General features: G+C 68.7%; 2 protein-coding genes across 3 annotated transcripts; both read left to right on the top strand.

Moving 5' to 3' along the window:
- The first annotated feature begins 312 nt into the window (after positions 1–312).
- On the top strand, positions 313–11,722 carry CRTC2 (CREB regulated transcription coactivator 2). Of its 2 annotated transcripts, none has more exons than XM_065653915.1 (14): positions 313–492; positions 3,452–3,553; positions 3,664–3,782; positions 4,493–4,552; positions 5,028–5,096; positions 6,054–6,157; positions 6,347–6,376; positions 6,575–6,639; positions 7,204–7,253; positions 7,344–7,588; positions 8,010–8,458; positions 8,807–9,085; positions 9,511–9,685; positions 10,997–11,722. In XM_065653915.1, exons 1-14 carry the CDS (start codon positions 322–324, stop codon positions 11,191–11,193), a joined length of 2,115 nt encoding a protein of 704 aa, XP_065509987.1. In that variant the 5' UTR covers positions 313–321; the 3' UTR covers positions 11,194–11,722. The 2 variants fall into 2 exon arrangements, with proteins under 2 accessions (XP_065509987.1, XP_065509986.1); XM_065653914.1 differs by having other exon boundaries at positions 6,560–6,639.
- A 452-nt stretch (positions 11,723–12,174) lies between these two features.
- On the top strand, positions 12,175–21,586 carry DENND4B (DENN domain containing 4B). The gene is made up of 27 exons (XM_065653897.1): positions 12,175–12,245; positions 14,202–14,512; positions 14,582–14,834; positions 14,916–14,985; positions 15,120–15,289; positions 15,366–15,607; positions 15,701–15,767; positions 15,850–15,908; positions 16,001–16,145; positions 16,253–16,428; positions 16,565–16,665; positions 16,742–16,957; positions 17,389–17,534; positions 17,608–17,747; positions 17,821–17,944; positions 18,056–18,262; positions 18,342–18,470; positions 18,549–18,696; positions 18,770–19,275; positions 19,354–19,473; positions 19,546–19,721; positions 20,096–20,219; positions 20,298–20,531; positions 20,604–20,709; positions 20,791–20,956; positions 21,030–21,094; positions 21,177–21,586. Exons 2-27 carry the CDS (start codon positions 14,214–14,216, stop codon positions 21,320–21,322), a joined length of 4,335 nt encoding a protein of 1,444 aa, XP_065509969.1. The 5' UTR covers positions 12,175–12,245; positions 14,202–14,213; the 3' UTR covers positions 21,323–21,586.
- The last annotated feature ends 484 nt before the right edge of the window (positions 21,587–22,070 follow it).

Below are 22,070 nucleotides of genomic sequence, written 5' to 3'. Positions count from 1 at the left end.
AACCCCGCGCAGCGCCACCCGCCCCGTTACACCCTCGCCCCGCCCCCGGCCACGCCCCCGGGGAGGGCGGTGGCCGCGCGGTGCACGCCGGGAGTTGTAGTCAGTCCCGCCCTCCCCACCCCGCGCACCCCCGGGGAGGGCGGAACCGGGGACTCCATTTCCCGGCGGCCCCTGCGGGCGCCGCCGCGGGGGCTGCCGGGAGTTGTAGTCCCTGTCCCTCAGTGCCCCGCGGCGGCGCCCGGCCCGCGGACTCCCCGCCCCAGCATGCCCCGCGCGGCGGCGGCGGCGGCGGCGGCGGCCGGAGCGGCCCGAGCAGGGAAGATGGCGGCGGCGGGCGCGGGGGCCGGGCCCGGGCCCGGTGCGGGCTCCTCGGCCGGCGCCGGCACCTCCAACCCGCGGAAGTTCAGCGAGAAGATCGCGCTGCAGAAGCAGCGGCAGGCGGAGGAGACGGCGGCCTTCGAGGAGGTGATGATGGAGATCTGCTCCACCCGGGTGAGCGGCGCCGCCGCGGCCTCCCCCCCCACCCCCGCCACCGCCGGATGCGCGACGGGCCCGGAGGGGCCGCAGGGCCGGGGGGGGGCGTGAGGGGCTGTGAGGAGCCGGGGGCTGAGAGAGGGGCTGGGGGCTGAGAGGGCCCGGGGCGTTGTGAGGGGCCCGGGGGTTGTGAGGGGACCTGGGGGTGTCGTGAGGGCCCGGGGCTGTGGGGGCGCGGGGCTCGGGGGGGCATTAGGGGTGCAGGAGAAGTGGGGGGGGGGGCTGGCGGGGTTCGAGGGTGCAGAGGGGCGGGGGGGCGGGTTGGGGGCGCAGCCCTCGATGTGGAGGAGCCGATGTGGCATCCCCGGGGCTGGGCCTGAGTTTGGGGTGCAGAGGGGACCCCCCATTAAGGGAAACGCTCCTCCTCGGGGTGCCCCCCTCCCAGCTTCTCCTTCCCCTGGGTCTATTTGCGTTATTTCTCTTGGCTCCTCACACGGGATCGCACGTGGCTCGCTCGCCCGTGGCACCGCGCGTGGGTCCCGGCGCCAGCCGGAAAAACCCTCTCGCCGGGGGGTTCGCCAGGGGGTTCGCCGGGGGCTCACGGCCGCCGTCACCTTCCTGCTGCCGCTGGGACCCACCGGGGGGTCTCCGCGGGATGGGCGAGGGGCTCCGGCTGCGTCACAGCCCCGTGTCACCTCTGCTGGGCGATCCGGGGACCCCGGGGACAGTTGGGTTTGGTCCTTCCCGGCGGTGTGGCCGGTTCCTGCGGGAAGCGGCGGATGCTTCATCCCTGGAGATGCTTCAATTTAGGTTGGCCGGAGCCAACCGAAGTGGTTGGTCTTGCTTGGACTCGATGATCCTGAGGGTCTCTTCCAACTGAAATGATTCGATTCTGTTCTGAGGAAACGCAGCGTTGGGAGTGAGCAGTGGGACCCCCCCGTTTGGCAGCTTCTGGGGACAGGGAGTTTTTGTCACCCGAGGGCTCCCCAAAGGGACCTCGGCTGCCAGAGGGGCCGCTCTCTGGTGCCGTGTCCCCAGGAGCGTGGTTTGCCGTGCGGGGGAAGCCGCTGAGAGGAGATGGTCAGCGCCGATCGGTGTTTCACCCCGCGCAGCCGGTGACTTACGCGGCCGTTCGCCAAAATGGGGGTTTGGCCAGATTGCGGCTGCCAGAGGGTGGGTTGTGCCGACACCAGGGCTCTGCGGTGCGGCCGGTGCCGTTGTTCCCGGAGCAGAACCAGGGTGGGTAAGCGCGGCTTCGGTGTCACCCTGCGGCTCAGCAGAAGCAAAACCCACCGGGGTGCTCCAAAATGGGGCGCGAGAGCCGCGCTGGCACCGGGCGGGGGTGACAGGGACAGGGGAGCGACGTGCAGCTCTCGGAGCCGACAACAGGCTGGGGACGTCTCTCCGCAGGTTTTGTCCCGTCTCGAGTCGGGAGCCGCAACCTGCGTGTCGCCGCCGAGTTTGGGAGTGGGCTGGAGCCTCCGGTGCCGTGTTTGCACAGTAAACAGCTGGTTAATGTGCAGCGAAGCCGGGGCAGAGGCACCGGGACTGTCCTCACCGCTAATCCCTGCTCCGGGGAGGCACTGGAGCTGGTCCTGGGGGTGTCCCAGCTTTTCGGGGTCCCCTCCACAGACAGGGAGCTGCAGCGACCGTGGTGCTGGCAGCTTGTGCCTTGTTTTGGTGGCTCCTGGCTGGGGAGAGGCAGCTGGGGGGGCTCCCGCCTGCTTTTGGGGTGTCCCGCTCCTCCCGCGGGGGTGTCGTGGCCCCTTTGTGTTCCCCAGAGTGATTTTCTGGCCGCTTTCTGCCCGATTTCGGCTCTGCAGGGACCCTGGCTTGGAGAACAGTGCCAGATCCCAAGACCTTAAGCTCCAGCGCAGCTCCTAATCCCGTGGTGCCAGCGCAGCCAGCTGTTCGCTAAATCTCCTGGGTTTTTTGGTTGTTTTCCCTTTGTTTTTTTCTTTCCCCTTGGATCTGGATTTGACCGCTCTCAAGCTTGGGAATTCACTATCGCGGGTTTCCCGTTTCTGAGCTGCATTTTTGGGGGTTTTTTCGGCTCCTCTTCCCCCGGGGTTGGTGCGAGGGGACGTGCCGGGGACAGCGGGACGGTGGATTCTGCGCATCGGGATCGCGGGGGAATTTTCCTTCCCTTGCTGGATGGGGGAACAGGGCATCCCCTTGTGCTGGGGGGGGACACCGAGCGTCTTCCTGCTGCCGTGAGGAAGTTTGTGCCGCTCGTGGCGGGTTGAGCCCCCGCCGGGCTGTGCCAGGATGGTGGTGTCGGTGCCGGTGCCGCTGCAGGACCCCCTGCTCCCCTCTGGTTTTCTCCACTGGGGGGTGGGTGTTTGGATCCCGTTATCTCCCGCCTGCGGTTTGCCGTGACTCCTTCCCTCGGCCTTGAGCTGTACCGAACAGTGCCGAGCGATCCCACCCCACCTTGGGGTGTCCCCTGTTTTTTGGGCTGCGACGCCGGCACGTCTGGCACCCCCAGGCTGGCATTTGGTGCGGACGAGACGCCGGGAAACGCAGCGTCTCCGAATGGAAGGGGACGTGGTGAGGCAGCGAGGAGCCCTGAGCCCTCAGTGCTGGGGCGCGGGGGCTGTTTTGGGGGGGGGTTTCACCCTTTGGGTGCCGCAGCCGGCGCTTTCCCCGCTGCCGAACCCTCAGCGTCCTTCCTGCGCCCACGGAGCCGGGAAAGTCCCTTGTGGGGCCACCTCTGTGCTTGGTGGCTTCAAAGCGAAGAGTTCCCGGGTGCGGGGAGCGGCGGGAGGGGGGCAGAGCCCCCCCGGCACTGATCCCGGCTCCCTCTTCCCATGGGACACCCCGAGGATTGACGCTGCGGGAGGGGGAGAGCGTGGGGATGACCCGCTGGGATGGGGCCAGGGGGATGTGGGGTGTAGCGGGGCGGTGGGGACGAGCCCCCAGCCCCACGGGGTGCCGGTTGTGCCCCCCCTGACCTGTCCCCCCTCCCCTGGCCCAGCTGCAGGCGCAGAAGCTGCGGTTGGCGCACAGCCGGGGCCCCTATTACAGCGGCTCCCTGCCCAATGTCAACCAGATCGGCAGCGGTGTCTCCGAATTCCAGGTGAGCGGCGGCCCCCCCCGGCCACAGAGCGTTGATGGGGGGCCAGTCTGGAGCCTCCCTGCACCGGCAGCCGGGCCGGGGGGGGCTCAGCCCGGTGTCCCCTCCCACAGGGCCCGTTGCATTCGCCACTGGACTCCACGCGCAGCACCCGGCACCACGGGCTGGTGGAGCGGGTGCAGCGGGACCCGCGCAGGATGATGTCCCCGCTGCGGCGATACGTCCGGCAGATATCCTTTGGCCTTTATCCTTTACCCTCTGCTCTTTTCCCTTTTCTCTTTATCCCATTCTTTCCCGCCCCATCCGTGGGGCCAGGCTGGGGCTCCCAGTGCTCCCAGTGCTCATCCCTCTGGGATTATAGAGCACCAGCAAAGCCGGCTGCCCTGGTCTGTCCGTGGGGTTGTGTGAGAATCACAGAGTCACAGATAGTTTGGGTTGAAGGGACGTTTAAAGTTCCCCCAGTGCCCCCCCTGCCATGAGCAGGGACATCTGCACCAGCTCAGGTTGCTCAGAGCCCCGTCCAGCCTGGCCTGGGATGTCTCCAGGGATGGTTCATCCACCACCTCTCTGGGAACCTGGGCCAGGCTCTCACCACCCTCGTTGTTAAAAAATTTCCTTATATCCAGCCTGAATCTTTTAATTTAAAACCATCACCCCTTGTCCTATCACAACAGGCCTGGCTCAAAAGTCTGTCCCCATCTTTTAAGTCCGGAAAGGCCGCACTAAGGTCTCCCCGGAGCTTCTCTTCTCCAGCCGAACACCCCAGCTCTCTCAGCCTGTGCTCCTAGCAGAGCTGTTCCAGCCTCGGGTCATTTCTGGGGCTCCTCTGTCCGCTCTCCAGCAGCTCCATGTCCTGCCTGTGCTGGGGACCCCAGAGCTGGACACGGTGCCCGGGGGGTGTCACCAGAGCTCTGCGTTTGGCCCTTGACATGTCCCTCACATTGACAGCTCTCCCTACGGACCCACCTACCTGTCCCCTCCGCCTGAGCCCAGCTGGAGGAGGTAAAAACCCCGCGGGTCTGGGAGGGGGGCGCAGAGAAATGCTGAGATGCTGAGAGGGTGACCGAGAGGTCTCCCTGCTTCTCTGATTCCGGATGCTGCCCACCCTGTCCTGCACAGGGGGATTTTAAAGCGGATTTTAAGGATTTCATCCTGCCCAAAAGAGCCGTGTCCCCCAGCCTCCGGGATGGGCGAGGGGACCCGCCAGCGGGTCCAGAGCGCACCCTGAGCATCGTTTCCGTGCCACTGAGGTCCCGGGGGCTGTGGCTCCGCGCAGGAGCCCTTTGAGCTCGGCTCAGCCCTTCCAGAGCTCACTCACAGCTCCTGGGCTTTATTTTCAAGGCTTGGCTCCTGCTCCGTGACGTGTTGCTGTGTTTTTGGGCGGCGCAGCCATGTCCCCGAGGCCGAGCCGCCCGTCACTGCGGTGTCAGGGCTGTGGGGCCCCCCCAGTAACCCCGTGGTGTTTTTCCTTCCGAAGGACCATGCCCTGGGGTAACTTCCCGACGGAGAAAGGACATTTGTTCAGGCTGCCCTCGGCTCTCAACAGGTGAAGGATTTTTTGTTCCGTTTTCTCTCTCTCCCAGGACCCTCTGGGTGGGCACAGCCCTGGTTGTGACACCCCCGGTCCCCTGGGAGGGCGTGACCCTGCGCACCCTGTGCTCGGTGCGCGGCTCCGTGGTCCCACGGTGGCTCGGAGCTCCCCGGGGAGCTGTTGTGTCCCCAGGGCTGCCCATGCTCGGTGCTGGCGCCCGGGATGATAACCCAGGGGATCGGGCCACCTCTGGGGAACCCCGCGAGGTGACAGAGCAATGGGTTGACCCCCCCGGTGGGGTCTGAGCCCCCCGCCGGGCTCGGGCACAGGCAGGAGCCGCCTCTGTCAGCCTGGGAGAGCTGCAGCATCACCCCAGGGTGGCTTCGGAGTGGTCCCCATCCCCATCTGGGCCCCGCGCGGGAGGGGGCTGCGTCCCTTGGGCGGCAGGGGGGGTTTCCTGCCTCCCAGCTGAACAATATCCCCCTTGTGTGGTCCCAGGATGCGTCAGCAGCTTCTGCCTGGCCCCTCCCCGCGCTCCTCCGCTTCAGACCCACTAATTGGGGACACAATGGGTGTCACAGCCCCGGGCCCCTGGCCCCTCCAGAGCCCCTGGCGGGGAACAAAGGGTCCCGGGGGATCCCGGTTTCCCCAGTGCCAGGGGCTGTGGAGCAGATGGGTCTGGAGCACCCAGCGTGTTGGTGCGCAGGGCGAGGGACATCGCGCTGCGGGGGGCTGGCAGAAGGGGACGGGGACCCCGCAGAGCATCTGCCACCGGGGCTCACCCTGAGTGTGGGACGGAGCTTTGAAGGAGCCGGTTGTTCCTCCAGCAAACTCCCCCACTCCCCCTTCTCTCTCCCATTTCCCCGGGGCCCCCAGCCCCGCTCTGGTCACAAGAGGGTGACGGGACTGTCACTGCAGAGGGGGAAGGGGGCGAGGGCCGAGTCTAACGAGCCCCTTTCCTTTGCTAATTAGAACAAATTCCGACTCGGCGCTTCACATGAGTGTGATGAACCCCAACCCCCAGGACGCCTACCTGGCCCCCTCGCAGGCCGCCCCCCCACCCGGCCGCCGCAGCGGTGAGTGTCCCCCCCACTTTCCCCCGTGGGACCCTCCCCTGGGGCCCCCTGTACCCCTTGGGGACACGTGGAGCCCCGTTCCTCGGCAGCGGGGCCAGGCAGCGGCCCCCCCTCTTGCCCATGCTCCGTGGCGCTGGTTCGTGTTGTCCCCATGTCCCCCCACTCACAGTCACTTGCTCTCTCTCGCAGGGTTTCTGGACGGGGACGCCGACAGCAAAGGTGAGCGCCAGCCACGCGGCACCCACTTGTGTCCCCTGCCTTGCTGTCACCAAAGCGTCAGGGCAGACAGCAGCGGGTGGGACGGGGGTCTGTAATGTCCCTCTCGTGACCGGTGGGTGCCCCGGGGTGGATGTGTCACTGTCCCCGCGCCGCGCTGACCCTCCACCCCTGCCCCCCTGCCAGTGTTTCTTTTCCAAGTGCCTCCCATCGAAGAGACGTTTGACGACAACAAGCATTCGCTGAAGCCCTGGGACACCAAGAAGGTGGGTGCAGGGGAAGGGCCGTGAGGATGTCACCCCCGTGTCCCCTTCCTGCCCGTGGGACGTTGTGACACCGAGGTGGCTCTGCCTCCTTCCTGCCCTCAAACCGCGGCTGGCGGGGGCTGGGGGAAGCTCAGGTTCAACATAGAAGAGGTTGGGCTGAAGGGACCTTCCCAGCTCCCCCAGTGCCCCCCCTGCCATGAGCAGGGACATCTGCACCAGCTCAGGTTGCTCAGAGCCCCGTCCAGCCTGGCCTGGGATGTTCATCCACCACCTCCCCGGGAACCTGGGCCAGGCTCTCACCACCCTCAGGGGCAACAACTTCCTTATATCCAGCCTGAATCTTTTAATTTAAAACCATCACCCCTTGTCCTATCACAACAGGCCTGGCTCAAAAGTCTGTCCCCATCTTTTAAGTCCGGAAAGGCCGCACTAAGGTCTCCCCGGAGCTTCTCCAGCTCAACACCCCAGCTCTCTCAGCCTGTGCTCCCAGCAGAGCTGTTCCAGCCTCGGGTCATTTCCGTGGCTCCTCTGGGGCCCTTGCTTCACTCTTCTTTCATTTTGCAGCTCTCGTCGTCCTCAGCCCGTCCGCGCTCCTGCGAAGTCCCGGGGATCCAGTAAGTCCTGGGCCGTGCGGCTGGGAGGGGGACGCCAGAGTGGGCAGCAATGTTCCCACACCGAGCGTGTCTCCTTTTTCCCCTCCCCAGCATATTTCCATCCCCGGATCAACCCGCCAACGTCCCCCTCATCCCCTCGGCCCTCAACACGGGCGGTTCCCTTCCCGACCTCACCAACCTGCACTTCCCCTCCCCGCTGCCCACCCCCCTCGACCCGGACGAGACCGTTTACCCCAACCTGAGCGGGGGCAACAGCACCGGCAACCTGGCCAACACCATGACGCACCTGGGCATCAGCGGCGGCATGGGCCTGGGGACGGGCTACGACTCGCCAGGTGAGGCCGGGGAGACGCCGGGGCTGGTGTCGTAGCCGCTGAGATGTGGGGGAGCCGAGAGAGGGGCCCCCGTGGCGCGGAGCTGCCGGCAGCGAGAGGAACCCCCCGGCCGATGCGCCGGGGGTGACTGCGGCAGAGATTGGCCACTCTGGGCGATCCCAGGATGGAAAACGCGCAGCCGGGGGGTCCTGCGGGGGCGTGGGATGGCGGCCCCGGTGAGGAACCCACCGAGCGCCCCACGCCACCGGCACCGCTCCCGGGGTGCTTGTGTGTGTTTGTGTCTGTCTCCATCGTTTTGCTCGTCACCTCCGTCACCTTCCATCCCAAGGGGCAGCCGGGGAGCCCCAGCCCAGCCCGGGGAGGAGATCCCGGGGCGATTCCGTGGGTAACGCTGGTGTCTCTTCTTTTTTTGTCCCCACAGGACTTACCTCACCTATGCAGAGCTCCCTGAGTAACCCGTCCCTGCAGTCCTCGCTTAGCAACCCCAACCTGCAGGCCTCCCTGCGCAGCCCCTCGCTCCAGTCCTCCCTCAGCAACCCCTCGCTCCAGTCCTCCCAGAGCAGCTCCTCCATCCCCTCCTCGCTCTCCAACCAGTCCCTGCCTTCCTCGCTCTCCTCCTCGCTCAGCAACCCCTCCCTCCCCACGTCCCCCCGCAGCCAGTCCATCCAGTCCTCCCCCAGCAACCCCAGTTTGCCGTCCGGCTTGAGCGGCTCGTCCTACTCCCCCATGGTGCAGGCGTCCATAACCACCTCGCCCCGCCGACGGGTCCCGCTCAGCCCCCTCACCCTCCCAATGGGTGGCGACTCCAGAAGGCAGCACCCTAAACAGTTCTCACCAACAATGTCACCCACATTGTCCTCCATCACCCAGGTATGCATGGTCCATCGCCCGCCGCCGCCTCCTCCTCCTCGACTTCTCTCTCTCTGTCGTCTCGTTTTCCATCCTCATCTCAGCCCACACGCCAGGGAAGCCCCCGTGGCAGCTCTGCGGGGTCGGGGACCACGGGTGTGGGGGGGGACACGGCGTGTCCCGCCCCGGGGGGGTGCTGGGTGCAGCGGCTCAGTGCCCGGCGCTGCCGTTTTGGGGTCCCCTGCACCGTGAAGGTCCCCGCGATCCGGTGCTGGGGGCTGGCGGAGACGTTCCCCGTCCTGCGAGAGGCACCGAGCGGCGGGCGCTGGGGTGCGTGCCGCTGACCCCCCCTCTTTGCTCTCTCCGCAGGGGGTGCCCCTGGACACCAGCAAGCTGCCGGCCGACCAGCGGCTCCCGCCGTACCCCTACAGCCAGCCCGGGCTGCTCCTGCAGTCCCAGCCCAGCCCCAAATCCCTCCCGCAGCCCGTGCAGCCCCCCCCGCAGCCGCCGCTGCCCCCCGCCCCGCCGGTGCGGCCCCCGGTGCCGCCGAGCGCGGCCGCACAGCGCCCGTACGGCCCCCCGTACCAGCCTAACGCCGCCCTGCAGCCGCAGCTGGGACAGAGCCTGGGGGACTTCGGCCTGGGCAGTGTGAGTGCTCCTGGGGGGGGACAATGAGGGGGGACAGCGGGGTGTTTGTCACCATAACCAGCCTCTTCTTTGTCCCCATAACCTGCCCTTTCCTACCCGTAACCTGCCTCTTCATACCCGTAACCTGCCTCTTCATACCCGTAACCTGCCTCTTCATACCCGTAACCTGCCTCTTCATACCCGTAACCTGCCTCTTCATACCTGTAACCCACCTCTTCATACCTGTAACCCACCTCTTCATACCTGTAACCCACCTCTTCTTCCTCCTCATCACCCACCTCTTCTTCATCCCCATCACCTGCCTCTTCATCCCTTTAACCCACCTCTTCTTCCTCCCATAATTTGCCTCTTCATCCCTGTAACCCACTTCTTCTTCCTCCCATAACCTGCCTCTTCTTCCTCCCCGTCCCGCGCCCCTCCGGCAGTTGGAGCAGTTCGGGATGGGCGACAGCCCCACTGCCAACAGCGGCGCCTTCCCCGAGGAGCTGGGGTCCCTGAGCTACCCCCCCGCCGAGGCCACCTACGACCCCCCCGTCCCCAACCGGCCCAACCTGAGCAACTGCAGCCGCCACGGCCCCATCCCCAACATCGTCCTCACAGGTGGGGGCACGGGGGGACGCCGCGAACGGGGTGTCACACGGGGGGACGCCGCAAACGGGCTGTCATGGGGTGTCACACAGGGGACGCCATGAACAGGGTGTCACTTGGGGGGACGCTGTGAACAGGGTGTCACAGGGTGTCACATGGAGGACACTGTGAACAGGGTGTCACACAGGGGGACACTGTGAACAGAGTGTCCCAGGGTGTTGCACAGGGGGATGCTGTGAACAGGGTGTCCCATGGGGGAACGCCACAAGCAGGGTGTCGCACGGGGGGACGCAGTGAAAAGGGTGTCACAGGGTGCCCCACGGGGGACGCCGTGAACAGGGTGTCACAGGGTGCCCCACGGGGGATGCCGTGAACAGGGTGTCACAGGGTGCCCCACGGGGGGACGCAGTGAAAAGGGTGTCACAGGGTGCCCCACGGGGGATGCCGCGAACAGGGTGTCACAGGGTGCCCCACGGGGGACGCCGTGAACAGGGTGTCACAGGGTGCCCCATGGGGGATGCCGTGAACAGGGTGTCACAGGGTGCCCCACGGGGGGACGCCGTGAACAGGGTGTCCCATGGGGGGACGCCACAAGCAGAGTGTCGCACGGGGGGACGCAGTGAAAAGGGTGTCACAGGGTGCCCCACGGGGGGACGCCGTGAACAGGGTGCCCCACGGGGGACGCCGTGAACAGGGTGTCACAGGGTGCCCCACGGGGGGACGCCGTGAACAGGGTGTCACAGGGTGCCACACGGGGGGACGCTGTGAACAGGGTGCCCCACAGGGGACGCCGTGAACAGGGTGTCACAGGGTGTCCCACGGGGGACGCCGTGAACAGGGTGCCCCACAGGGGACGCCGTGAACAGGGTGTCACAGGGTGTCCCACGGGGGACGCCGTGAACAGGGTGCCCCACAGGGGACGCCGTGAACAGGGTGTCACAGGGTGCCCCACGGGGGGACGCCGTGAACAGGGTGCCACACGGGGGGACGCTGTGAACAGGGTGTCCCATGGGGGGACGCCACGAGCAGAGTGTCGCACGGGGGGACGCAGTGAACAGGGTGTCACAGGGTGCCCCACGGGGAATGCCGCGAACAGGGTGTCACAGGGTGCCCCACGGGGGACGCCGTGAACAGGGTGTCACAGGGTGCCCCACGGGGGGACGCCGTGAACAGGGTGTCACAGGGTGCCCCACGGGGGACGCCGTGAACAGGGTGTCACAGGGTGCCCCATGGGGGACGCCGTGAACAGGGTGTCCCATGGGGGGACGCCGCGAGCAGGGCATCGCACAGCGGGGGCGCTGACCCCCGTGTCCCCCCCACCAGGGGACTCTCCCCCCGGCATCTCGAAGGAGATCGCCACGGCGCTGGCGGGGGTGCCGGGGTTCGAGGTGGAGGCGCTGGAGGACGAGCTGCGCATCGAGCCGCTCAGCCTGGACGGGCTCACCATGCTGAGCGACCCCTACGCGCTGCTCACCGACCCGGCCGTCGAGGATTCCTTCCGCACCGACCGCCTGCAGTGAGGGGGGGGCTCCCGCACCCCCCCAAAAACCCCCTCCCCAATTCTTCCAACACCCCCCTGCCCCCTTTTTTTTTTTCTTATTTCTTCCGGGGCCACCGCCGGGGTTGGGGGACGCCGGAGCCGGCATGGGAGGGGGGACACAAAACGTCCCCTGGGGGGGGCTGTACATAACCCCATAGGTAGAAACCCCCGGCAGGGGGGGGGGGGCAGGGCGGGGAGGGGGCCACTTCCATTTTTATTTCTTTTTTTTTTTTTTTTTCTGCCTAATCATCATGTTTAAGGAGAAATCCTGCTCCCCCCATCGCTGCGGCCCGTATGTACCCCCAGCCCCCCACCTCACCCAGCTGCCGGGGACCCCGCGGGACGTGTAGAAAGCACTTGTAACTTTGCCCCCCCCCAGAGCGCGGGGGCCCCGTCTGCGGGCGGGGGGACCTGGGGCCCCAGGACCCGCGTTCCCCCCCGCCCGGGAGGGAGCCAGAGTGATTTATTATTATTATTATTTTTTAAAAATATATTATATGTTAATTAAACGCCTCCTGTGCTGGCGTGTGGCTGATTTCACGGCGGGCGGGGGGGGATGACCCAGTGGGGCTTTGGGGAGGCTCCTGGTCCCCTCCCCAGGGTTTGGGGGGTGCAGGGGGGGTCACCTGCTCCCAGTCCCTTATTGGGGGGGTCAGTGGGTCCCCCCCCAATTCCTGAGCGTGGGGAGGGGCCAGGGGGAGCTCGGAGGGTCCTCAGGGTGCTGGGCGGGGGGGGTCCCGATGGTTTCTGGGGGTGCTGGTGGGGGGTCCTCAGTGTTCCTGGGGGTGCTGGGGTTGGTTCTGACCGTTCCTGTGGTTACTGGGGGGGGGTCCTCCGTGTCTTGATGGTTCCTGGAGGTGCTGGGGGCGGGTCCTGATGGTTCCTGGAGCGGGGGGGGGCTCCCATGGGGGTGCAGAGCGTCCTCCCGCCCGCCAGGTGTCGCTGTCGGGGGCGGCGGGCCCGGGCGGGCGCTCTGCAGCGGCCCGGGGGAGCCCAGCGGCGCGACCCGGCCCGGCCCGGCCCGGCCCGCAGGTACCGCCAGGGGGGACCGGGGGAGGCGAACCGGGGGCTGCGGGGGCCCGGCCGGGGCTGGGGGGCTGGGGCTGGGGCCTAGGGGGCCGGGTGTGGGGCCTGGGCCGGGTGTGGGGCCTGTGGGGCCGGGCGGATCGAGGGCCGGTTTGGGGGGTCTCTAGGCCCGGCTGGGGGGTGCGCAGGGCCGGTTTGGGGTGCGCAGGGTTTGGGGTGCGCAGGGTTTGGGGTGCGCAGGGCCGGTTTGGGGTGCACAGGGTTTGGGGTGCACAGGGCCGGTTTGGGGTGTGCAGGGCCAGTTTGGGGTGCACAGGGTTTGGGGTGCACAGGGCCATTTTGGGGTGCGCAGGGCCGGTTTGGGGTGCACAGGGTTTGGGGTGCACAGGGCCGGTTTGGGGTGTGCAGGGCCAGTTTGGGGTGCACAGGGTTTGGGGTGCACAGGGCCATTTTGGGGTGCGCAGGGCCGGTTTGGGGTGCACAGGGCCAGTTTGGGGTGCACAGGGTCGGTTTGGGGTGCACAGGGTTTGGGGTGCACAGGGTTTGGGGTGCGCAGGGCCGGTTTGGGGTGCACAGGGTCGGTTTGGGGTGCGCAGGGTTTGGGGTGCGCAGGGCCATTTTGGGGTGCGCAGGGCCGGTTTGGGGTGCACAGGGTCGGTTTGGGGTGCACAGGGTTTGGGGTGCACAGGGTCGGTTTGGGGTGCACAGGGTTTGGGGTGCACAGGGTTTGGGGTGCGCAGGGCCGGTTTGGGGTGCGCAGGGCCGCCCTGGGTGGCTCCATGGCCGGGCTGTCATTTCCCGACGCCCCCGTTTCCACCCCCCGGGTTTCCAGCCCGAGGCGGGTGCGGGTTGAGGGGCCCATGGGGTCCCCAGGGGCTGCCGAGGACCTGCTGCTTGGGGACCCCCCGCTGCTCCCCTGCGCTTGGGGGCCCAGGGATGTGGCCGGGACACCCCCCCACTGTCACCGCTTCCCCTCGGGCAGCCCCACGGCGGGGCCGGTTCCTGCTCCCCGCTCCGCGGGGTCACTGGAGGGGTCCATGGGGACAGGGCAGGTGACACCGTCACCCAGGACCCCGTCATGTCCCACCGCAGGGACCCAGCCGGGAGGCTGGGGGGGGTGTGTCGGGGGGCACAGGGCGGCTGTGGGGACCCCCCCACTGGTTTGTCCCCACCTGAGGCAGGTGGCAGAACGCTACACAGCTGTGTGTCCTTGGCTCAGCCGTCACCACCGCTAAAAATACCCCTGGGGTGGCCGCCCGCGGGGACGGGGCTCCTGGGGTCCCCGGTCGGGGGGCAGGAAACAAGGGACAGACTGAGCTGCTGTGGCGACCTGCAGCCTGGGTGGGGTGTGAGCCCCCCAGATAAAGGGGTGTCCTCCTGAGGTTGCGGAGCCACCGCGCTGTCCCTGCTCTGGGTCTCCATGTTGGGACCATTTCCCCCGCCCCGGTGTGGCAGCGGCTGAGCCGGTGTTGTGCCCCGGTGCCCCGCGGAGGGGGGTGACGGCCGTGGGGTGTGACGTGGGTGTTCGCGCCCTCCTCGCTCGCTTCCTTCCCCTTTCCAGCCCGCCCTGCAGCAGCCTCCGGGACCCCTCCTGCGGTGCCTGGGCAAGCGGGGGGCACCGGGGACAGGGAGGGGGCACGTGGCGGGGTCTGCGGGCCAGGGGTGCAGCCGCCAAAGCTGCGGGGGCCACGCTGCGGGGGGGGCTCCCTTCCCAGAGCCGCTGCTCCAGGGGTGTCCCCCGGTGTTGTGCTGGGGTGGGGTGCTGTCGTCCCCCCCCGCAAACCGTGGGGGTCTCGGTCACATCGCGGCGTGACCGGAAACCTCCTCCCTTCCCGTCGCCAGCGCTTTCGCCCCGTCAGCTCCGCCGGGTGACAGAGGAGCTTTCCCTGCCCTGCGCAGCGCGACGCCGGGGGGCCCGTGGGGCAGGTTTGGGGGTGACCCCATCCCGCTGTCCCCCCACAGATGCCGTGAGCCATGTCGGACGAGAACCCCCCGCAGCTGGTGGACTATTTCGTGGTGGCCGGACTGACGGACACGTCGCGGCCGCTGGAGGAGGAGAACCAGCAGCACCGCCCGGCGCGGCCCAGCGAGCCCATCACCGACGTGGCCGTCATCATCCGCTCGCAGGGCGAGGAGGTGCCGCACGGCTTCACCTGCATCGAGACCACCACCTCGGGCCACCCCGTGGACCTCAACGCCGGGCTGCTCAACAACCCCCAGATGTTCCTCTGCTACAAGCGAGGCCGGGACAAGCCGCCGCTCATCGAGCTGGGGTGAGTCCCGGCGCCCGGGGGGAGTTAGGAACTCGCTGGGGGTTCCCCTCACCCCTTTTCTCCACCCAGGGTGCACTATGAGGGCAAGGACCGCCCGAAAGCGGGCTATAAGATCCTGGAAACGACGCCGTACAGCCGCTCGGCCAACCTCAACTCGGGGGGGCCGGGGCACCAACGCACCTTCCTGACGTACCGGCGGGCGGCCGAGCCCCACGGCCACAACACACTGGGGGTCACCGACATCTGCCTCGTCATGCCCAGCAAGGGCGAGAGCACCCCCCACACCTTCTGCCGGGTGGACAAGAACCTCAACACCAGCATGGTGGGTGCTGGGGTGCCGGGGTGGACCCCCCCGCCGCCGTCCGGCCCGCGCTGACCCTGACTCTCCGCTCCCTCCTCGCAGTGGGGCCCGGCCCTGTTCCTCTGCTACAAGATCGCCATGGCCAAGGCCAACACGCTGGTCTACGAAGCAGGTGGGGGGGACGATTCGGGGGGGACAACCCGTCGTGGGTTGACATCGTGGGGCTGGGGCCGCTCCCTCCTTCCCGCTCCTCAGCAGAATGGGGGAAATGCTAAGCTGAGGTTTTCTGTCCGTCTGTCCGTCCAGGGCTGCTGGGGCGTTACCCGGAGCAGGACAGCGAGTCTTTCCCCCTCCCCGAATCGGTGCCCGTGTTCTGCCTGCCCATGGGGGCCACCATCGAGAGCTGGCCGGCCGACACCAAGTACCCGCTGCCCGTCTTCTCCACCTTCGTGCTCACCGGCGCCTCGGGCGACAAGGCAGGACCCGCGGAGGGGGATCCGGGGGGGGCGTTTTGGGGAGGGGGCTCCGGCTCTGAGCGCCCGCCCCGCGCAGGTGTACGGGGCGGCCATCCAGTTCCACGAGGCGTTTCCGCGGGAGCGGCTGTCGGAGAAGCAGAGCCTGCGCCTGGGGCTGCTGAGCGTGGTGGACCGGCGGCCGGTGGGCGGCCGCTCGCTGCAGACACGCAAGAGCATCTGCGTCCTCTCCCACTGGCCCTTCTTCGACGTCTTCCGCAAGTTCCTCATGTTCATCTACCGCTACTCCATCTCCGGGCCCCACGTGCTGCCCCTCGAGACGTGAGCGCTGGGGCCGGGGGGAGGTTTTGTGGGGGGGGATAACGGCGTGTCCCCCGCCGTGTCCCCCCGTCCCACGGGCCCGTCTGCCCGCAGGCACATCTCGCATTTCATGCACAACGTCCCCTTCCCGTCCCCGCAGCGGCCGCGCATCCTGGTCCAGGTGAGTCACCGCGTGTCCCCCGCGCCCCCGTCCCCGTCCCCGCCGCGGTGGCTCCACCGTGTCCCCGTGTCCCCCCACCCAGATGTCCCCGTACGACAACCTGCTGCTGTGCCGGCCCGTCTCTTCCCCACTGCCGCTCAGGTAGGGCAGCTCGCGGGGCGCTGGGTTTGGGGACACGCGAACGGAGGGGGAAGACGAGACATGGGGGCGGCCAAGTGACATCCCCCCCGCAGCGGTGCCAGCTTCCTGACGCTGCTGCAGAACCTGGGCCCCGAGAACGCGGTGGCTCTGCTGGTGGCCGTCCTGACCGAGCAGAAGCTGCTCGTCCACTCCCTGCGCCCCGACGTCCTCACCAGCGTGGGCGAAGCGCTGGTGGCGGTGAGTGAGGCGGAGGGGACGCGCAGACGCGGGGGGGACGCGCCGCGGGCGCTGGGGACCCCCGAAACCCGGCTCCGCGGCGCTGACCGCCCTTGTCCTGTCCCCAGATGATCTTCCCCCTGCGCTGGCAGTGCCCCTACATCCCGCTGTGCCCGCTGGCGCTGGCTGACGTGCTGTGTGCCCCCGTGCCCTTCATTGTAGGCATCCACTCCAGCTACTTCGACCTCTACGAGCCCCCCCGCGACGTCATCTTCGTCGATTTGGACACCAACACCATCTTCCAGTGAGTGGCCTCCCCAAATTCTTGGCCGTGGCGGGGTTGAGATCCCCCCCGCCCCGGGGTGGCTTCACCTGGGGGGTGCGTGGGGAAAACAGAGGGGTCTGCCCGCGCCCTCCCCTCGTCCCTGTGTCCCCCCCAGGAGCGAGGAGCGCAAGCCGCTGTCCCCGCGCGCGCTGCCCCGCCGGCCCTGCAAGGTGCTGCTGGCCTCGCTGCACAACATCTCCCAGCAGCTGGACGAGCGTGAGTGGGGCTGCGGGGGGGACCCCGCACCCGCCTCGCGCCCCTCGCCCCTCATTTTTCCCCCCGTTTCTCGCAGTGTACAGCGGGCCGGGGGAGGAGGCGTCGCTGGAGCTGCTGCTGAGCGACGCGGAGGCGGCGCGGGGCCGGCGGGCGCAGCTGGAGCTGGAGGCGCGGGCGGCGTTCCTGCGGTTCATGGCCTGCGCCCTGCGCGGGTACCGCTCCTTCCTGCGCCCCATCGCCCCGGCCCCCGCGCCCGCCGGCCGCGACACCGGCAGCCTCTTCGCTCTGCAGGGTGGGTGGGCGACGGGGGGACGCGGGGAGGGGGACGTTGGTGGCCCACACCTCGAATCCTGGGGTTGGTTTTGGGCTCCAAAACCCTTGAGGTGCTGGAGCGAGTTGAGAGAAGGGAACGGAGCTGGGGAAGGGGCTGGAGCACAAGTGTGATGGGAGCGGCTGAGGGAGCTGGGGAAACGGCCTCAAGTTGCGCCAGGGGAGGTTGAGGTTGGAAATTTGGGAGAATTTCTCCCCTAAAGGGCTGTGGGGTGTTGGAACAGGCTGCCCAGGGCAGTGCTGGAGTCACCATCCCTGGAGAGATTTAAAATACGAAGAGATGAGGTTCTCAGGGACACGGGTGGGTTAACGGTTGGGCTCCATGATCTTGAGGGGCTTTTCCAACCCAAACGATTCTCTGATTTATGATTGTCCCCCGGCCCGGCCCCGCAGGGTTCCTCAAGTCCCGGGACCGCGCGTACCACCGCTTCTACGGGCAGCTGCTGCGCACGCAGCTCTTCACGCAGTTCATCGAGGACTGCTCCTTCGCCAGCGACCGCGACCCCTGCCTCGAGTTCTTCGACACCTGCGTGGACAAGGTGAGCCCCACCGGCGCCGCGCCGCCCCCCTGTCCCCCCCTGTGCTCCGACGACACCCTCACCCCCTCCCCAGGTGCAGGCAGAGCTGGAGAAGCCCGAGGACACCCCCCTGATGGAGCTGGACGACCCACGGGGGGGCGAACACACCGTCTTCATCACCCCCCCCGAGGAGCCGGTGGGGCCTGACGGCACCGAGCTGCCTGCGCTGTACCGGTGAGACCCCCCTCGCCCCCCCCAGCGCCGCCCTCCGTGTCCCCCCAACTCAACGTCTACTCCCCCTCCCCAGCTACGACGGGTTCCCCGCGCTGCGCCCCGAGCTCCTGGAGCCCCCCCGGGACCCGCTGGTGGCCCAGCTGTGCCAGGCCCGCAGCAGCGCGCCCAGCAGCCCGGCCCCGCGCCGCACCAAGCAGGTGAGCGTTGCCAGCGGCGCCGCGACTTTTCGGAGCCTCAGCATCGACGGTTCGGCGCGGGGCGCCCGCTGCCCCCCCGCAACCTCCCTCCTCTTCCTCCCCTCGCCCCAGGAGATGAAGGTGGCCCAGCGCGTGGCGCAGAAATACTCCTCGGTGCCCGACATGTGGGCCAAGTGCCTGCTGGGCCACTGCTACGGGCTCTGGTTCCTCTACCTGCCCACCCACGTCCGCGCCGCCCCCGCCAAACTGCGCGCGCTGCAGCTGGCCTACGAGGTGCTGCGCAAGATGGAGACGCACAAAGTGGTGCTGCCGGACGAGGTGGGTGACACTTGGGGGTTTCGGGGTTCCCTGCGGGGGTCCCCGGCCCCTCCCGATGCCCCATTGTTGCCCCCCCCAGGTCTGCTACCGCATCCTGATGCAGCTCTGCGGGCAGTACGGCGAGCCGGTGCTGTCGGTGAGGGTGCTGCTGGAGATGAAACGCGCCGGCATCGTGCCCAACACCATCACCTACGGCTACTACAACAAGGTGACGGGTCACGTGCGCGTCCCGGGGCTTGGGGGGGTGTCCCCGCTGCCACCTGACGCCGTGTCCCCCCCCTCGCAGGCGGTGCTGGAGAGCAAGTGGCCGGCGGGGACGCAGAGCGGGCGCCTGCGCTGGGCCAAGCTCCGCAACGTGGTGCTGGGGGCCGCCCAGTTTCGGCAGCCCCTGCGGCAGCGGGAGCGCCGGGCGGCCGCCGCCGCCGCCCCCCCGGGTAGGTGGGGGACAGGAAGGGCCTGGGGGGGCCACCGTCACCTCGCTGACACCCCCCTCGCTCCCCTCCACAGCCGCCCCGGCGCCCCGGCCCAGCCTGCAGCGCCAAACCACCTGGGCCGGGCGCAGCCTGCGGGACCCCCCCCCGGCCCCCCGGCTGGTGAAGAGCGGCAGCCTCAGTTTCCATGGTGAGGGCGGTCGGGGGGGGCCCGGGGAGCCCCCCGCTGCCCGGCCGTCCCCTCCTCCCGCAGCCCCGGAGCCGCTGCCCCCCCGGCTGCGTGGCCCCCCCGGCTCTGCCGATGGGAGCCTGTCGGACGTCAGCTTCGCCACGGACGAGAGCGACCGGGCGGACGAGGGGCCAGCGGCGGCGGGGGGCACGCCGCGGCGGGGGCTGGCAGCCAAGCTGCAGCAGCTACTGTCCCCCGGCAAACGGCCCTCGCTGCGGCCCCCCCCGGCCAGCGCCGAGCCCCCCCCCGGCCCCCAGGACCCCGAGCAGCGGGACGGGGAACCCCCCCCGCGCCGCAGCCCCGCCGACACGCTGCTGCGCCCGCGGGAGCGCCCCGAATCCACCGCCTCCGAGGTACCGGCGTCTCCCGGCGGGCGTCTGTCTGTCTGTGTGTCTGTCCTTGCTGATGGCACGTGTTCCCCCCCCGCCCAGAGCTCCGTCTCGCTGGGCAGCGAGCTGGACCTGTCGGACACGTCGGTGGGGAGCACCGGTGTCCCCAAATCCGAACCGCCGGGTGACGGGGCGAGCGGGCAGGAGCCGCCCGCTGTGGAGGTGAGTCGGGGTGGGGGGATCCCCCCCCCCGGGCGGTACCAGGGGGGTGACGGGGACGCCGCTGCCCCCCAGGTGCTGCTGTCCAGCTGCTCGCGGTGCCAGGGCTGCGGCGCACTGGTGTACGACGAGGAGGTGATGGCCGGCTGGACCTCGGACGACTCCAACCTCAACACCACCTGCCCCTTCTGCGCCCGAGCCTTCGTCCCCTTCCTCAGCATCGAGATCCAGGACTTCCAGCTGCCCCCCAGGTGGGACCCCCGCGAAACTCCAACGTCCCCGGCATCCCTGGTGTCCCCAGTGTCCCTCGTTGCTCCCCACCGGTGTCTGCCATCCTCTGGGCGAAACCCCAACGTCCACATCCCTCCAGTGTCCCTGCTGTCCCCAACTGCCCTCTGTTCTGCTCACCACTGTCCCCTGTCCTCTGAGGGGAAACCCTGATGTCCCACACCCTTCCCAGTGTCCCCAGTGTCCCTCTTTGCTCCCCACCGGTATCTGCCATCCTCAGGGTGACACTCTGATGTCCACATCCCCCCAGTGTCCCCTCTGTTCTGCCCTCCCCTGGGGAAACCCCCAATGTCCCCCATTGCCCCCCATTTCCGTAACCCCCCTCTTTGCCGCTCAGCGCCGCCGAAGACGCCTCCGTCCCTCCCAGCGCCGCGCAGGGACCGGTGCTCAGCGACCGCCGCCGCTGCCTGGCCCTGGATGAGGCCGAGCCAGAGCTCTGCAACGGCATCCCGGACACACCGGTACAGTGCCGTGCTGGGCGGGGGGGACACAACCGTCCCCGGAGGGGTGTCCCAGCAGCTCTCCCCGCTCTCCCGCAGGCGCCGCGGCGGTCGGAGCGGGTGGCTTTCGCCTACCTGAGCCCCTTGGTGCTGCGGAAGGAGCTGGAGAGTTTGGTGGAGAATGAGGGGGGGGAGTTTTTGGCGCAGCCGGAGCTGGTGGACAGTCACCCCATCATCTACTGGAACCTCGTCTGGTACTTCCAGCGCCTGGGGCTGCCCAGCAACCTCCCCCGCCTGCTCCTGGGCTCCCAGCACGTCACTCCGGCCACGCAGGTAACACCGGGGAGGCCCTGGGGGGTATTTGGGGGGGGTCTCCAGCCCGGCGCCCACCTCCCCGTCCCGCAGGCGCAGCTCCCGGAGTCCCCGTCGGTTCGCGTGCGGCTGCTGTGGGACGTGCTGGCCCCCGAGCCCGACAGCTGCCCCCCGCTTTACGTCCTCTGGAGGCTTCACAGTGAGTCTGGGGGCGGCGGGGAGCCGGGGGGAGCGGCACAGGGTGGGGGTGACGCTGACACGGTGTGTGTCCCCCCCGTAGGTAACGTCCCCACGCGGCTGCGGTCCTGGCGGCCCCACGGCCCCCCCTTCTCGCTGGCCTTCCTGGAGAGCCTGCTGAGCCACGTGGGGCTGAGCGAGGTGCACAAAGCCATCGCGCTCTTCCTCGAGACGCTGGCCGCCCCGGGGGGGCCGCGACACATGCCCAGGTAGAGCCGTCACCCCCCCCCAGACCCCTCCATTGTCACCACCCCCCCCCAACTCACTGCTCTGCCCCTCCAGGAGCATCTACCGCGAGCTGCTGTTCCTCACGCTGGCGGCGCTGGGCAGGGAGCACATGGATATCGGTACGGGGGGGCGCTCGGGATGGGGTTCGGGGGGGGTTTCGGGGGTGCAGCGCTCACAGGTTCCCCCCCCCTCGCCTCGCAGCCGCTTTTGACAAGAAATACAAGTCGGCGTACGCCAAGCTGGCCGGGAGCCTGGGCAAGGACGAGCTGCGGCGGCGGCGGGCGCAGCCCCCCAGCTCCAAAGCCATCGACTGCCGCAAGAGCTTCGGGGCCACCCTGGAGTGTTAGAGGGGACCCCGCGCCGGGGGGGGACCCCAAACCTCCCCCCCCCCAGCCCTGAGGCTCCCCCAGGGTTTTATATGTCAGTATTAATATATTTTTATTTATTTATTCACCCCCTCCTCGCTTGTGGGCATCAATTGGGGGGGGTCTGCACATCCCTCCCCCCCCCCCCCATCTCTGACCCCCGGGGGGGGTTTTGGGGGTGCCCCCCCACCCCCCACACTGTGCAATAGGAACCCCCCGCCCCGGGGGGGGCTGTAAATAAAAAAAAGCGGCTGCGGTTATTTTCTCTGCTGCTTCCACAGGCACCTTTTTGGGGGGGGGGGTTTGAGGGGAGGGGGGAGCTGGGGGTGTCGGCACCACCGAGAGCGGGAAGCGGTGCCAGAGCGCTGGCCTGAGGCCACGGCGGCCATCTTGGGCCTGGCGGAGGCCTCGCCGGGGCCCTGCCCCCTGCCGGGGGGGCGGTGACACCCCCGCACACACACACGCGTGGTCGTGCCGGTGCCGGTACCGGGGGTGGGGGGGTGGACACGGTACCGGGGTCCGCCCCCCCCACTCCGGAACCGGGCCACGTGGGGCGGGCAGCGGGCGGCTACGGCGGCCGCTCTGGGCCCAAATTCCCCATGTGGGGGAAAGCGGGGGGGCGGGGGTTGGTTTCTGCCCGCCGACACCGCGCGCGACCGGCGGTGCCCGGATGTCCAGGCTCGGGGACCCATTAAAGGCGCCCCGCGGGGAAGCCCGGCGGCTTGCCATT

This window comes from Caloenas nicobarica, chromosome 31 (assembly GCF_036013445.1).
Source record: "Caloenas nicobarica isolate bCalNic1 chromosome 31, bCalNic1.hap1, whole genome shotgun sequence".
Lineage (NCBI taxonomy): Eukaryota > Metazoa > Chordata > Aves > Columbiformes > Columbidae > Caloenas > Caloenas nicobarica.
Note: the sequence above shows the minus strand (reverse complement) of the source record. Positions and strands in the feature narration are given on the sequence as shown.